Below are 13,533 nucleotides of genomic sequence, written 5' to 3'. Positions count from 1 at the left end.
AAATATGTATTTCTGTCTGAAACGAAGCAGAATAAAGTCTTTTGTGACGTTTGTGATCTAATTTCTCCTCTGTGACTCACAGGCAGGGATGTTGCCATGGTTACGACTCGGAGCTAACACTCCACTAACCTGCTACAGATTCTACAGACTAACTGGGCCTAACTGGACCTAACTGGGCCTAACTGGACCTAACTGGGCCTAACCAGCTAACAAACACGGTGTCATGTGACGGGGCGTCTTACTCCACAGCGGCGGGGGGGCGGGACTTGTGTGAGGTCACTTCCTTCATCACCAGCCGCAGCAGCAGCTGCAAACACACGATCGGACGTTAGCGGTGCCGCTGATCCGAGCCCGGCAGCACGCCGACCTCCCAGCACTCACCAGCAGAGCCAGGAAGTCCGCCGTCATCAGCATGTAGAACACCTGATTCCAGCCTCCGGCAGACAGGAGTCCGGCCAGCAGGGGGCCCAGTGCTGCACCTGTGCACATCAACCTTCATCACCTGCTCATCCCCAGAACCACCTTAAGCTCCCGAAGGGTTCTAAACCCGGAGTGATCATGTGATCCACCTGCACTCACCGACTGACCCGGTGCCGTCGATGATGGCGGTGACCGTGGACAGGGCTCTGGCGTTCCCCTTCAGGCTCTTGTGGGTCCCCTGAGGTGGAAGGTGGGAGGAGTTAATGGTGGATCTGAGCTCACCTGAGACCATTGAAAGAACTGAAAGGAGGCTGAACGTCACCAGGTCAGCTGACACGGCGGTGGTGATGAGGGCGTACGGGCCGTTGACCAGACCGCCGCACACCAGCAGCATGGCTGAGGAACACACGCCGTCAGAGCAGAGCAACCATTACAGCCGCCACAACAACGCCCACGAGCCACGGCCGCCGTGACGCTCGGCCAATCACGGGCGAGGAGCCCGGCGGCGAGGAGCCCGGCGGTGCGTTCAGGAACGCTCGTCTTACACACGCATTGACCTTTTCTGTCCTGACCTTCAGTTTTCTGCTCAAACACATTAAAGAACGACCACGAACGGCGAAGTTACGGGACTCACCGATGGTCGGACCCAGGCCGAACCTGCTGATCCTGGAGAAGCCGTAAAGCTGCAGGAGACAGAGGAAGTCTTCAGGAACAACATTCCAAACGGACGCCGTTAACGAGACGAGCGTTTGATCCTGACAGGAAGTGTCAGGCGTGACGTCTTCCCGCCACCAGGGGGCAGCATCGCCCGCGCTGGTGGGACGGAATCAGTTGTTTACATGAAACTGTGTTTTGTGCTTGATTCTTTTTATAGAGCGTTTCTGCGCACTTTAGCTATAACAAATAAATCATCTCTGTCATTAACTTTTAATGTTTCTGTGTGTTCGGAACCAGGAACCAAGTTCGGAGTGACGGAACGGAACTCACGACTGGAGCCGCCAGCAGCAGCATGACAGCACAGGTGGAGGCTCGCTTTCCTGACCTATCAGAAAACACACCAGCCAGGATGCCTCCTGGACACACACACACACACGCACGCACACACACACACACACACACACACACACACACACACACACAGGTGAGCAATATATGTCAGTCTCATCTTCTTGAGTTAAAAGGGCCAAAAGCTGGTAAATGCTGACAGGAAATGTCTCTCTCTCTCTCTCTCTCTCTCTCTCTCTCTCTCTCTCACACACACACTCACACACACACACTCACCCACGATCCCTCCAACATCGAACAGCGTGGACAGGTCTCCAGCCTTCTTGGCGTCCAGATGAGCTGCTTTGGTCATGTAGAGCGGCAGCCAGAAGAGGAAGGTGTAGCTGACCAGCTTAGCGAAGAGCAGGCAGAGGGAGAACTCCACCACGCCCTGCCAACACACGCTGCGTCACCTCTGGACAGAGCCGCTCACGTCTGGTGTTTAACCCGTGTTCTGCTCTCACCGGGATACGAAGCGCCCCCATGAAGCTGATGGGCGATGGCTCCGCCTCCCGCCTCACCACCACCACGGGCTGCAGAGCGACAGACGCGGCGTCTCTGGGCAGCAGCAGCTCGGTGTCGCAGCTCTGCAGGAGCAGGAAGCGGATCAGACGCTCCACAGACGCGCCACAGATGCTCCACAGACGCGCCACAGACGCTCCACAGACGCGCCACAGACGCTCCACAGACGCTCCACAGACGCTCCACAGACGCGCCACAGACGCTCCACAGACGCTCCACAGACGCGCCACAGACGCTCCACAGACATGAACCCACAACCACTCATCCTGTCCTTTATCCTGCCAACTGATTATTCCAGTGAAATCTGGATTGTCAGACATTCTCACAACCACCATAATCCAGACCTCTGTCACACGTTAGAGCCTGTAGGAGAATCTCCCACCACATGAGGAGACGCCTGAACGCACCGCGGGGTCCCTAAATCAGCCTCCGGATCAGTGGTGGATCAGTCGGTCTGAAGGGTCACAGGTCAGGCGGTGACCTGCCGACCCGCTCGGGACCTTCATAGAGCCCCGAGCGTCCCAACCAAGCCCGACCCTGAGCTACCCAGGTCCAGGAGAGGCCTCGCCTTAAGAACCCTGACCCTGAGAACCATTTTAAAATGTCCCCATTACAGGGACACACACACACAGATTCAGGCTCTCACACACACACACACTCACACACACACACACACTCACACACACACAGATTCAGGCTCTCTCACACACACACACTCACACACACACACACACTCACACACACACAGATTCAGGCTCTCTCACACACACACACACACACACACTCACACACACTTTCAGGCTCTCACACACACACACACAGATTCAGGCTCTCTCACACACAGACACACACACACACACACTCACGCACACTTTCAGGCTCTCTCACACACACACACACAGATTCAGGCTCTCTCACACACACACACTCACACACACTTTCAGGCTCTCTCACACACACACACACAGATTCAGGCTCTCTCACACACAGACACACACACACACACACTCACACACACCTGCTTGCTGCTGTCTTTGTACTGCAGACCAGCTGAGCGTCCCCTCTCACCCTTCCAGCTCCTCTTTTCCGGCTGCAGGGGGATGAAGAGGATGAGGAGACGCCATCAGAGCCGTTCAGGACGGGACTGAAGCGAAGTCTCACCTTTTTATCTGCAGATGAACTCTGGAGGTACATCCTTTTCAGGTCGTTGGGGTCTGCAGAGGGAGAAAAGGCTCGGTTCATCTCCAACTCTGACGTCTTCTGTGCCGCTCACATGAGGAACTCACGCTCGATGAGGAAGAGGAAGCAGGCCACGCCCATTCCTGCGATGATGATGCCAGGCACGATGAAGGATAAGCCCCAGTTGGAGGAGACCCAGTACCCAGCGATCAGAGAGCCCAGGATGTTCCCCACTGATGTGTGCGAGTTCCACAGGCCCATGATGAGGCCACGTCTGACAGGAAGTGACATCACAGCTTCAAAACGGCTGACTACGGTTCGCACGACGCTAGCAAACGCTGAGATCAACCAGCGGCCCGAAGCTTCGCCCCTACCGTCCTTTCCCAAACCAGTTGCCGATGCAGGTGACGACACTGGGCCAGCCGGTGGTTTGGACCAAACCGTTCATCACCTGGAAGGAGGAAGTGGAGCAGAAATAAGGACGCCGGTGTTCTGTTTCTGAGGCCGTGCGGAGAGCCCCACCTGCACGAAGATGTAGAAGCTCAGACTGTGGATGTTGTAGATGTAGCCCAGCCCGAAGAGGCAGGTGAACAGGCCGCTGGCCAGCATGCCGACGGTCAGGTACAGGCGGATGGGCAGGCGCTCCCCGATGATGCCGCTGCAGGGACACACCGTGATGACATCACATTAACCGGGGACACGCCAGGCGCTGGAGTGTGGCGTGTTCCGTGGGCGGTACCTGAGGTACATCCCCACGGCGTAGGCACACAGGAAGGAGTAATCCATGGCTCCCAGCAGCTGCTTGTAGTTGCTCTTATCTGAGGAGGAAAGGCTTCGTTTTCAGAGCGTCCGCGTCAGCAGAGGCTCAGAACCGGGACCGTACCAACCAAAAGGCTTCCAGCTGCAGCCCACATCTGTGTGAAGGAGCTGCCCGCCAGCGGACATGGCGGTGGCTAACTCGCTCACTGAGGAGCAGTTCTTATGAAGCTCGCTCTACCGAAAGAAACAGAAGCAGAGTGGATCAATATTCTGTGTGTGTGTGTGTGTGTGTGTGTGTGTGCGTGTGTGTGTGCGTGTGTGTTTACCTTGACGATACTGATGGGTTTCCTGGACAGGTGGAAGCAGGTGTAGAGCAGGAAGGTGAGGCCAAAGGTGAGGGCTCTGTACCTGCACCCAGGAGACGCAGGGGGGCAGTATTGAGCAGAACTTACCGATCTGATTCTGACGTCAGACCTGCAGCACATTTACTGAATAATCTTTATTTATGTGTAAATAAGTCCACAGATCCAAACACAGCGGAACGTGAGCCAAACTGAACTGAACCAGATCCTGACAAATTTCGGGACGTTCAAACTTCCAGTTCTGCTTCTGTACTGGTCCCAGTTTAGGACCCAGCTGTGAAAAGTCTCTCGTGTGTGTCAACGTGGAGCCGACACGAAGACCACAAACACGTCCTCGGTTCTACACGAGTAATCAGCTGACCTCAATGCAAACACACCTGCCTGCCTGCCTGTCTGTCTCTCTGTCCGCCTGCCTGCCTGTCGGTCTCTCTGTCCGCCTGCCTGCCTGTCTCTCTGTCCGCCTGCCCGTCTGTCTCTCTGTCCGCCTGCCCGTCTGTCTCTCTGTCCGCCTGCCCGTCTGTCTCTCTGTCCGCCTGCCCGTCTGTCTCTCTGTCCGCCTGCCTGCCTGTCTGTCTCTCTGTCCGCCTGCCTGCCTGTCTGTCTCTCTGTCCGCCTGCCTGTCTGTCTCTCTGTCCGCCTGCCCGTCTGTCTCTCTGTCCGCCTGCCCGTCTGTCTCTCTGTCCGCCTGCCTGCCTGTCTGTCTCTCTGTCCGCCTGCCTGCCCGTCTGTCTCTCTGTCCGCCTGCCTGCCCGTCTGTCTCTCTGTCCGCCTGCCTGCCTGTCTGTCTCTCTGTCCGCCTGCCTGTCTGTCTCTCTGTCCGCCTGCCTGCCCGTCTGTCTCTCTGTCCGCCTGCCTGCCCGTCTGTCTCTCTGTCCGCCTGCCTGCCCGTCTGTCTCTCTGTCCGCCTGCCTGCCCGTCTGTCTCTCTGTCATCACCAGGAGACGTTGAACAGTGCATCAGGTCGTATGTGTTCAGAAATCAACATCAGACTTTGATCCATGAGTAGGCGTGTCTGAGGCCACGTGCACGGCTGCAGTGCTCGTCCAGACAATAAAACCGGATCAGTTCACCATCATGCCGAACTCAAGAACTGCACAGAAATGCGGCGATGACAGCTCGATTGTCCTCACAAACATAGCAAGTCCTGAGGTGGTGAAACGCACTGACGCGGTTCGGCCACCAGGGGTCACTGTCGCCGCTGCTGGGAGTCCCGAACCTCCAGCAAGACTCCACTTCCGCCCGTTTTACTCCCAAGAAAGCAGCTCAAATGTGGCTTTAGGCTATTTGCTATAATTTGTCCTTTCATGTAAAAACGGGAAAACTTAACAAACCTGGTGACGCAGATGAATCGTGATTTAATTTAACTGCTCTTGTGATGTTTTCTCTGTAAAGGTTGATATTCCCGGTGCTCACATGTCCTCTTAGCCAGCTGCTAATGCATCTTCAGTGGGTCACACTCACCACTGCTCCCTGCTGAAGGACACCAGCAGGCGGATCCCAGGAGGAACGGCAGCCATGTTTGAAGGTCCAGAAGGTTCCGTCAGATCTCCTCGACCCGAGTAGAAGCTGCTGGTTGCTGAAGGAAGAGACGCCACGGCACCATGGCAGACACGGAGAAGCTGAAAGAGAAGGAAGACTACAGTCCCTCCTCCAAATGTTGCTTTGTGCAGCTTAAAAGCAGCAACGATTTTACAGTTTTACACCTTTTATGAAAGATGGTAGAAATACAAACAAAAAGAACATCTGCAGGTTTGGCTCAAACATGGAGACGCTTGAAAGTGACGTGAGAACTGTCTCCTCCTGCCTCTCCCTCGGTGTCTCTGGACCAGAGGAACCTCAGAACCGGAGGAACCAGGGAACCCTCCCAGACACGGGCAGAACATGACTGTTAAAACCAGATCAACCAGTATTCCCAACTCTTCAACGCTGCTCATCCCAATAAACGTCACACTACCGTCAAGTGAGAGATGGAACTATTTTAAGTGCTTTTAAACTGAAGTTCTTACAGGAAGTGTTTGTTTTATCATCGTTTCATTTTTGTAAAACGTAACTATAAACCATTGAGATGCAGAGCAGACCCACAGAAACCAGCTGGACCGAAGAAAGCGGCCTTGGCTCCGGCTTTAGGTCCGGTTCCGGCTGACCTCTGGGACCCCGGAGGGGCCAGTCACGGCTAACCGCGTTCATGACGTCACTGGCGAGTTCTGAGGTTCCTAGTCAGGTGGACCTGGGTCCCCTGACCTCAGACAGCCCGAACACCTCCGCGGCTCTGATCTCTGCATCTTCTCACTTCATAATGGGATCCAAACCAGAGACCAGAACCGGCTCGAACCTTGAAACCGGCGGTGTCCCCTGAGGATGAACATCTGAACCTTCAACTGCAGCTTTTGTCATGTTGTCTTTTCCTTCTTGTGGGTTAAACACGAATTCTCGGGAACGTCCGGGTCGAAGCTTCAGCTACTGAGCGGAACCGCGGAGACGCGATTTGGGTCTCATGTGCAGCGAATCCGGAAACAATGTCGCGCTTTGGTGTCGGCTAACATCAGACTTCCGCCTCTTTCACCGACGCTAAAAAAGACCCGCGACCACGCGCTGTCTCGTGCTCGGACCGCTGTCCCTCGTGCTCGGTCATCAGCTTACCTCGCGCCGCCAAAGCCACCAGATTTTCGGTCAGTTTAGTTTTCAGACACGCAACATGTCGACACTTTGTCCGAATGTGTGTGTCTCCCTCTCTCTCTCTCTCTCTCTGTCACACACACGCACACACACACACACACACACACACACACTCGATGACGTCACTGCCAGCTCGGAGGACACGGTTAGACGTGTGATTGGATGATAAAATCGGAGATAAGGTGGAGATGTTTTAAATGTTGGCTAACATAAACCTGTGGGCCAGTTATACACCTGTACCGGCCTCAGCCTTTGGAACAGGAAAGGTTTTCTGGGTCTTTATGAAGTTTAAATTTCAATTTTGAAAAACACAACGTTCTTAAAAAACATTTCTCCATAAATGTGTTAATGTAATAATAATAAAATAACCTTTATTCTCATGTGTGTTCTCCTGGCTTTGATGCAGAGTTCACCTGTTCTAACCTAATCTAATCTGATCTAATATAATATAATATAATATAATATATAATATTCAATGGTTTAAGTAACTGATCAGATTTTTAACTTTTTAAGATAATGTTAGATAACCTTTAATCGTCCTACAGCCGGGAAATTTGCAGCGTGCAGTACAATATACACGTTAACATCACGCACGTGACAAATGACATAAAAAATACATAAAATGAAGTACAAGTATCTAAAAACGAGGTGAAACGTCTTTAAAAATTCAAATAACATTTTCAATTCCTACTTCTGTTTTATTTGTCAAACGTTTTGAAATGATTCTTTGATTTTTAGCTTGGATATGAACGAGTCTCAGCCTTGACCAAACGCGCCGTTTCTTCCCCCAGCAGGGGTCCTTTGGCGCCACCCTCCGGTGCATAATAAAAACTACAGTGGCTCTGCTCTGACGTCATTGAACCGCGCCGGAAACTGCTCAACCACAGGGAGGAAGCGAGAGAAAACTTAAGCAGAGTGAAGCGTTGTTGTCTCCACGTGAGTCTACTAGTGAGCATGGTGTCGGTTCAGGAGCCGGAGGTCCAGTTCGCCCAGAGGTTAGCCTCCAATGAGAAGCCCGTCCGGACCAAGGCGATCAAGAAACTTAGGAAATACATTCTTGTCCGGTCCCAGAAGGCGGCAGGTAAGCTAGCAGCCCCAGCTAGCCGACGCGGAGCACGCTAGCTGCGGCTAATACTAAACTAGCAGTCTGATAGCAATAGTTGTGATGGTTAACGCACTTAACCAGTTGTTGAAAAAGAGATATTGATTAGTTGGTACTTTAACTCAGTCAGTTTCATCCAGAGGCCTAATAGGTTTGTATGTGTTGCCATCTGTAATGAGTATTGATTTTACAGCAGTGTGGATTATCAGATCAGTGAGTTTTTAATTATTCCAGCTGCTAATTTTCACTTGGCTGAACCATGTGTGTGTGTGTGTGTGTGTGTGTGTGTGTGTGTGTGTGTGTGCGCGTGCGTGCGTGCGTGCGTGTGTGTGCGCGCGTGTGTAGATGGATTCACGCCCGAGGAGCTGCTGAAACTGTGGAAGGGTCTGTTCTACTGTCTGTGGATGCAGGACAAACCACTGCTGCAGGTGCGTTTCCTGGTGGATCCTGAATAAAGGAGCAGACTCCAGTAAAATGGTTGAGAGTTCAATCATCTGAGTACACCTGGGAATTGTGACAGCCTTTTATGGAAGTGACGTAAAGAGAAATATTATCTCGCATTTAACAGAATAGTTACTTAGAATAGATTAGTCCTCCGGGCGTTGCTAACGCGGGCTGCTGAGAAGACCTGGAGCAGACTGAACATGGAGGGGGTTCTGGTAGTCGCAACGGTGCCAGAACTCCTTCAGAGCGCTGCCGAGGCGCCCTTGAGCAAGGTACCTGCTCACATCCAGGGGTGGAGCACGGCTCCAGCACCGTCCCCGCGACCCTGAAAAGGACGAAGAGATCAAGAAAACTCATTCATAACTTGATATTCAAACAAAATATATTATATAATATTAATTAATACTAATATAATGTAAGGGACCTGTAACCTGCATGTAACCTGCAGGGTAACGTGTCCTTTGTCAAATTGAGTTAATTAAAACAGAATTTTCTGACTGGAATATTTGAGGAGTTTAACTCTCATTTTGGAGCTCGTACGTCTTCTGGTCCATGAAGGGCCACATGAAGCTGGGCCCGGTTTACAGCCGCCTGTGGACCGACTTGGGTGTTTCTGCACCTGCAGCTTCACCAGAGAATCCTGTCTTTGCTTCTTTGATCTTATTCACCTTAAGGTGAAAATGAACTGTTTTTTTGATCCGTTTCTCTGTGGATCCTCTGATGTTTCTCATCCCTCTGCAGGAGCAGCTGTCCCATCAGATCTCCAGTCTCATCCACAGTTTCCAGGATGTTGATGGACGTAAGTGTGACTTTGTTAGATCATTGGTGAGGAGGAGGAGGAGGATGATGAAGGTGCTCTGTCTCCCACAGAGCTGCTGTACGTGCAGAGTTTCCTGCAGACCTTTAAAAGAGAGTGGACGGGCATCGACAGGCTGAGGATGGACAAGTTCTTCCAGGTGAGGAGCAGCCAGTCTCGATGGCTGAGGAACCGTCCTGCAGCTCTTCTCACCAGCACTTTGTCTCTGACAGCTGGTCCGCTTCATGTTCAGACAGACCTTCCAGGTGCTGAAGAAGACCCGCTGGGACAGCAGGTAAGAGTGGGCGGTGCCCGGTCAGCCAGGTGGGCGGCGCCCGGTCAGCCAGGTGGGCGGCGCCCGGTCAGCCAGGTGGGCGGCAGCCTTCAGCGTGTCTTCTCTCTCAGTGTTGTCTCCAGGTTCCTGGAGCTGCTCTCCACTCAGGTCCTGCAGAGCGGCGGCCAGGCGCCCTGCGGGCTGCAGTACCACATCCTGGACGTCTACATGAGCGAGCTGGCGGCGGTGGCTGCAGACGAGGTGCGTTTGTTCGGGACCTGGGTCTCTGCTGCCACAGGTGTGTTCGAGGAGGATGGTGATGATGATGGTGATGATGTTCTTGTCCTTCCAGCTCACTGCTGATCAGAACCTGGTCTTCATCCAGCCCTTCTGCAGAACAGCTGCCAGAACCAAAGAGTGCGTTTCTGTAGAGGAGCTCTGCTTTAGGACGTGGCGCCGATGCTGACGTTTGGGCGCTCTTCTTCTCTCCAGCCGGACTCTGTTGGCCGCCATCTGCAGCAGCATCTTCAGCACCATCGTGGACCAGGCTCCCTTCGCCATCGAAGACTTGATGAAGGAGCTGGACTCGGACTCGGAGCAGACGTCTGGAGAGGAAGATGAACAAACGGAAACGTGGGAAGCAAAAAGAGGCGGAGGCGGGAGAAAGTCCCGGACCAACGGTGCCTGCTGCAGATTAGCATGTAGCATGTTAGCATCGCTGAGCTTCCTGTGTCAATGTGCCGACTTGTTTTTCAGGTAGAACCTCGAAGGAAGGTGATGCAAACGAGCTGCTCGACTCGGAAAAGTCCGAGTCAGCGGGTGATGAAGACGTTGGCCCGGTGCTACAGGTGGAGCCTTCATCCCGTCACCTGTCGCCTCGACAACGACGCTTCGCTTTCTGCTCACCTCCGTGTTTTTCTCCTCGCTGCTAGTTTGACTACGGCGCTCTGGCGGCGAAACTGTTTGAGCTGGCGAGTCGCAGCAGCACGCCGAGTCACAACAGACGGAAACTCTACAACATCGTCAAAATGTGAGTTGCTCGTCTTCGTGCTGTCGTTTGGCCACGAACGTCTCCTGTGGCGTCCTCAACGCCGCCGCAGCGAAGCTCAGTGTTATTAACATGTTAGTAACATGTTATTAGCATGGTGGGAGCTCAGGCTGTGGCCAGCTGGGCTGGGTTGTTGGTTCGAGCCCCAGGGCAGACAAACATGGAAGGTGTTCTGGTAGTGGGGGGGGGGGGTCAGAGCTCCCTCAGTCTGCTGCCCAGGTACCCTTGAGCAGGGCACCGAACCCACACATGCTCATCCAGGGACGGACCTGCCTTCACCCATGGGTGCCCCCTCCCGTCACCCCGAGAGGGTGGTGAAGGAGACGACCATCATCATCATCATCATCATCATCATCATCAGCTCCAAACCCCCCTCAGCAGGGAGCAGAAGGTGGAGGAGGGTGTGTTTTACACCTGAGTGAAGGTGTGAAGCGTCTGCTGGAGGCTGAATCTGCTGCAGTGAGACTGCAGTTCTCCTCCTGTGGATCAGTTCTGGATCGGCCCCGGATCAGTTCTGGATCGGCCCTGGATCAGTTCTGGATCGGCCCTGGATCAGTTCTGGATCGGCTCTGGATCAGCTCAGGATCGGCTCTGGATCAGCTGTGGATCGGCCCCGGATCAGCTGTGGATCGGCCCCGGATCAGTTCTGGATCGGCCCCGGATCAGCTTAGGATCAGTTCTGGATCGGCCCTGGATCAGCTGTGGATCGGCCCCGGATCAGTTCTGGATTGGCTCCGGATCAGCTCAGGATCAGTTCTGGATCGGCCCCGGATCAGCTCAGGATCAGTTCTGGATCGGCCCCGGATCAGTTCTGGATCAGTTCTGGATCGGCTTCACTGTTTCTGCTTCTAACCTGCTCTTCTTCTCTTTCCTCCCCTGGTCGACCATCAGCCTTCGGAACCTGAGCGAAGGTACGATTCCACCGTCTCCCGTCTTTGTTCCCTCCGCCTCACACTGACCTTTGACCTCTGCCCCGCCCTCCAGGAGTCTTCCCTCAGCACGAGTGTCCGGAGGAAGTGTCCACGGATGAGGATGACGACATGTACTGCAGCAGGAAGAGGATGAAGAGGAGACGCCGCATTAATGAGGAGGAGGAGGAGGGGGCGGGGCCAATCACCAAGAAGAGTAAAAGTGCGTCACGCCGCCTCGTTGGTCCAGACTTCGCTGTTCTTTTTCCTAAAGTTGTAATTCTGTAACCACGGTAACCAGGCAGCTTTGCTATGTTTTTTAAATATTTGTCTGCAGCAAATGTCTGTGAGGATTTAAAGGTTTAATATTATTTTAATATGAATCGCCTCTGAGGGGCGGAGCTTAACCTGCTGTTGACATCCATTCATCTGTACCTGCTCTGGTTGCCATGGCGCCCCTTTGATTTTTATCTGTTTCAGAAAAGAAAAAAGAATCTTCTAAAAAGCAAAACGACACCGTGGAAGAAGAATCGGCTGATTTACCTGCAAATCAAGAGAAGAGGAAGAGGAAAAGCAGGAAGAAGAAGAAGAAAGCTGTGGAGGGGGGAGGGTCTGCTGAGAGCACCACCCAGGAGCCTTCAGACAGAGGAGAAGCTCCTGAGGAGAGGACAGCTTCCTCCATCACTGCTGTCCCCTCAGGGACCAAGGACCTGGAGGACGTCCAGGTGAACGGTGGACAACACGGTCCCCCAACTCCAGGAAAGAAGAGGAACAAGAGGAACCTGAAGAGAGAGGCAGAGAAGGCCGATGTCCCCCCGGTGACTGGAGGAACGCTCAAAGAAGCTCCAACACCAGCAACGGACGTCCAGGAGGAACCTCCTCAGGAGGAGGAGAACGTCTCCGTGACAGCAGAGAAGAAGAAGAAGAAGAAGAAGAGGCGGGTTTCTGCCCCGACAGGCGCTGAGGGCAGGAGGGAAGCTCCTCCAGAGGAGCAGCGTGAAGGTGCCCCCCAGGTGAGGAGGAGGAAGATCCCCGTGGTGTTTGAGTTCGAGGCCGATGAGCTGCAGACGTCCACCGGGGACGCGGGAGACGGGACGGCGAACGCCCAAACGCCACCCAAGAAGAAGAAGACCGAGGCCGACTTCGTGGCCTTTCAGACCGGCGCCGCCGTCCCCACGCCGCTGTTCTGCAGGACCAAAGGGGGCGTCGGCCAGAAGGGGACATCAAAGGTGAAGGGGACATCAAAGGTGAAGGGGACATCAAAGGTGAAGGGGACATCAAAGGTGAAGGGGACATCAAAGGTGAGCTCTCTGGCTAACTTGTGCGTGTGTCTCTGTACGTGTGTGTGTGTACACGTACGTGTGTGTGTGTGTGTGTGTGTCTCCAGACAAACTAAATCCCAGAACTTCCTGTTTCTATTCTGCAGCCTCAAACTCCCAAACTGGAGAACAAGAAAGTGACGTTTGGTCTGCGGAACAATAAAACTGCAGGTCAGAAGGTCGCCGCTCGTTAAAGTTCCTGAATCATCGTTTTAATGAACGTTGAATAACGACAAACGTGCGTTTAAGGACCAGAACGTCGTGAGTTGGTTCTGAACCTCCGCTGTGGTTTCAGAGTTCAGGAAGACGGACCGGAGCCTCCTGGTCAGTCCCGAGGGGTCCTCCCGGGTGCCCTTTGACCCCCAGCAGAAACCCAAGTTTGGCGTGTTGAAGTCTCCAGCAACGCCGCTGCGGGCCGGCGTCCGGAACAGGAAGTGTGCGGGGACGCCTCGCAGGACGCCCACATCCCGGCCGACGGCAGCAGACTTCTTCTAACGGGTTGATGACGTGCGGCCATCCGACCTGGAATAAACTTCCTGGTTTTCCTCATTTTAGCTTTGTTTTTGGAAAACTAGTGAGATATTTATATCAAAGTTTCCAATAAAGTTGCTCATTTTCCAGTTTTATTCGTCTGTTTTAAAACGTAAATGTTCAGATAAATCTCGGATTTTAATCCCTAA

The 13,533-nt window shown here is 53.5% G+C and overlaps 2 protein-coding genes across 9 annotated transcripts in view; one reads left to right on the top strand and one right to left on the bottom strand.

Moving 5' to 3' along the window:
- slc37a1 (solute carrier family 37 member 1) overlaps nucleotides 1–7,080 on the bottom strand; it is a 10,888-nt gene extending 3,808 nt beyond the window's left edge. For 2 of the 6 annotated variants that reach the window (XR_003886086.1, XM_029827170.1), the window contains exons 1-18: nucleotides 6,369–6,628; nucleotides 5,748–5,905; nucleotides 4,251–4,332; nucleotides 4,053–4,158; nucleotides 3,905–3,983; nucleotides 3,688–3,823; nucleotides 3,540–3,616; nucleotides 3,273–3,439; nucleotides 3,148–3,200; nucleotides 3,005–3,076; nucleotides 1,929–2,051; nucleotides 1,702–1,855; nucleotides 1,408–1,493; nucleotides 1,055–1,103; nucleotides 743–816; nucleotides 580–658; nucleotides 382–479; nucleotides 243–307 (exon numbers count right to left, since the gene is read on the bottom strand). Coding sequence is in view for 5 of the 6 variants with exons in the window: in XM_029827170.1 (XP_029683030.1) it covers nucleotides 243–307; nucleotides 382–479; nucleotides 580–658; nucleotides 743–816; nucleotides 1,055–1,103; nucleotides 1,408–1,493; nucleotides 1,702–1,855; nucleotides 1,929–2,051; nucleotides 3,005–3,076; nucleotides 3,148–3,200; nucleotides 3,273–3,439; nucleotides 3,540–3,616; nucleotides 3,688–3,823; nucleotides 3,905–3,983; nucleotides 4,053–4,158; nucleotides 4,251–4,332; nucleotides 5,748–5,905; nucleotides 6,369–6,473 (1,763 nt within the window). In the remaining variant the exon portion in view is untranslated. Of the gene's footprint in view, nucleotides 1–242; nucleotides 308–381; nucleotides 480–579; nucleotides 659–742; nucleotides 817–1,054; nucleotides 1,104–1,407; nucleotides 1,494–1,701; nucleotides 1,856–1,928; nucleotides 2,052–3,004; nucleotides 3,077–3,147; nucleotides 3,201–3,272; nucleotides 3,440–3,539; nucleotides 3,617–3,687; nucleotides 3,824–3,904; nucleotides 3,984–4,048; nucleotides 4,159–4,250; nucleotides 4,333–5,747; nucleotides 5,906–6,368; nucleotides 6,629–6,926 lie in introns of those variants that run through there. The other 4 variants (XM_011617661.2, XM_029827431.1, XM_029827304.1 and 1 more) reach the window with 4 other exon arrangements.
- On the top strand, nucleotides 6,833–13,533 carry LOC101070783 (ribosomal RNA processing protein 1 homolog A). Of its 3 annotated transcripts, none has more exons than XM_029827097.1 (16): nucleotides 6,833–6,955; nucleotides 7,754–8,043; nucleotides 8,410–8,492; nucleotides 9,250–9,307; nucleotides 9,379–9,464; nucleotides 9,538–9,599; nucleotides 9,710–9,839; nucleotides 9,931–9,995; nucleotides 10,071–10,258; nucleotides 10,335–10,426; nucleotides 10,511–10,608; nucleotides 11,518–11,537; nucleotides 11,611–11,757; nucleotides 12,015–12,763; nucleotides 12,961–13,024; nucleotides 13,149–13,533. In XM_029827097.1, the coding sequence occupies exons 2-16, from the start codon at nucleotides 7,917–7,919 to the stop codon at nucleotides 13,346–13,348; spliced, it is 2,169 nt and encodes a 722-aa protein (XP_029682957.1). In that variant the 5' UTR covers nucleotides 6,833–6,955; nucleotides 7,754–7,916; the 3' UTR covers nucleotides 13,349–13,533. The 3 variants fall into 3 exon arrangements, with proteins under 3 accessions (XP_029682957.1, XP_029682914.1, XP_029682868.1); XM_029827054.1 differs by having other exon boundaries at nucleotides 12,015–12,817; XM_029827008.1 differs by having other exon boundaries at nucleotides 12,015–12,835.

Source organism: Takifugu rubripes, chromosome 1 (assembly GCF_901000725.2).
Source record: "Takifugu rubripes chromosome 1, fTakRub1.2, whole genome shotgun sequence".
NCBI classification, from domain to species: domain Eukaryota; kingdom Metazoa; phylum Chordata; class Actinopteri; order Tetraodontiformes; family Tetraodontidae; genus Takifugu; species Takifugu rubripes.
Note: the sequence above shows the minus strand (reverse complement) of the source record. Positions and strands in the feature narration are given on the sequence as shown.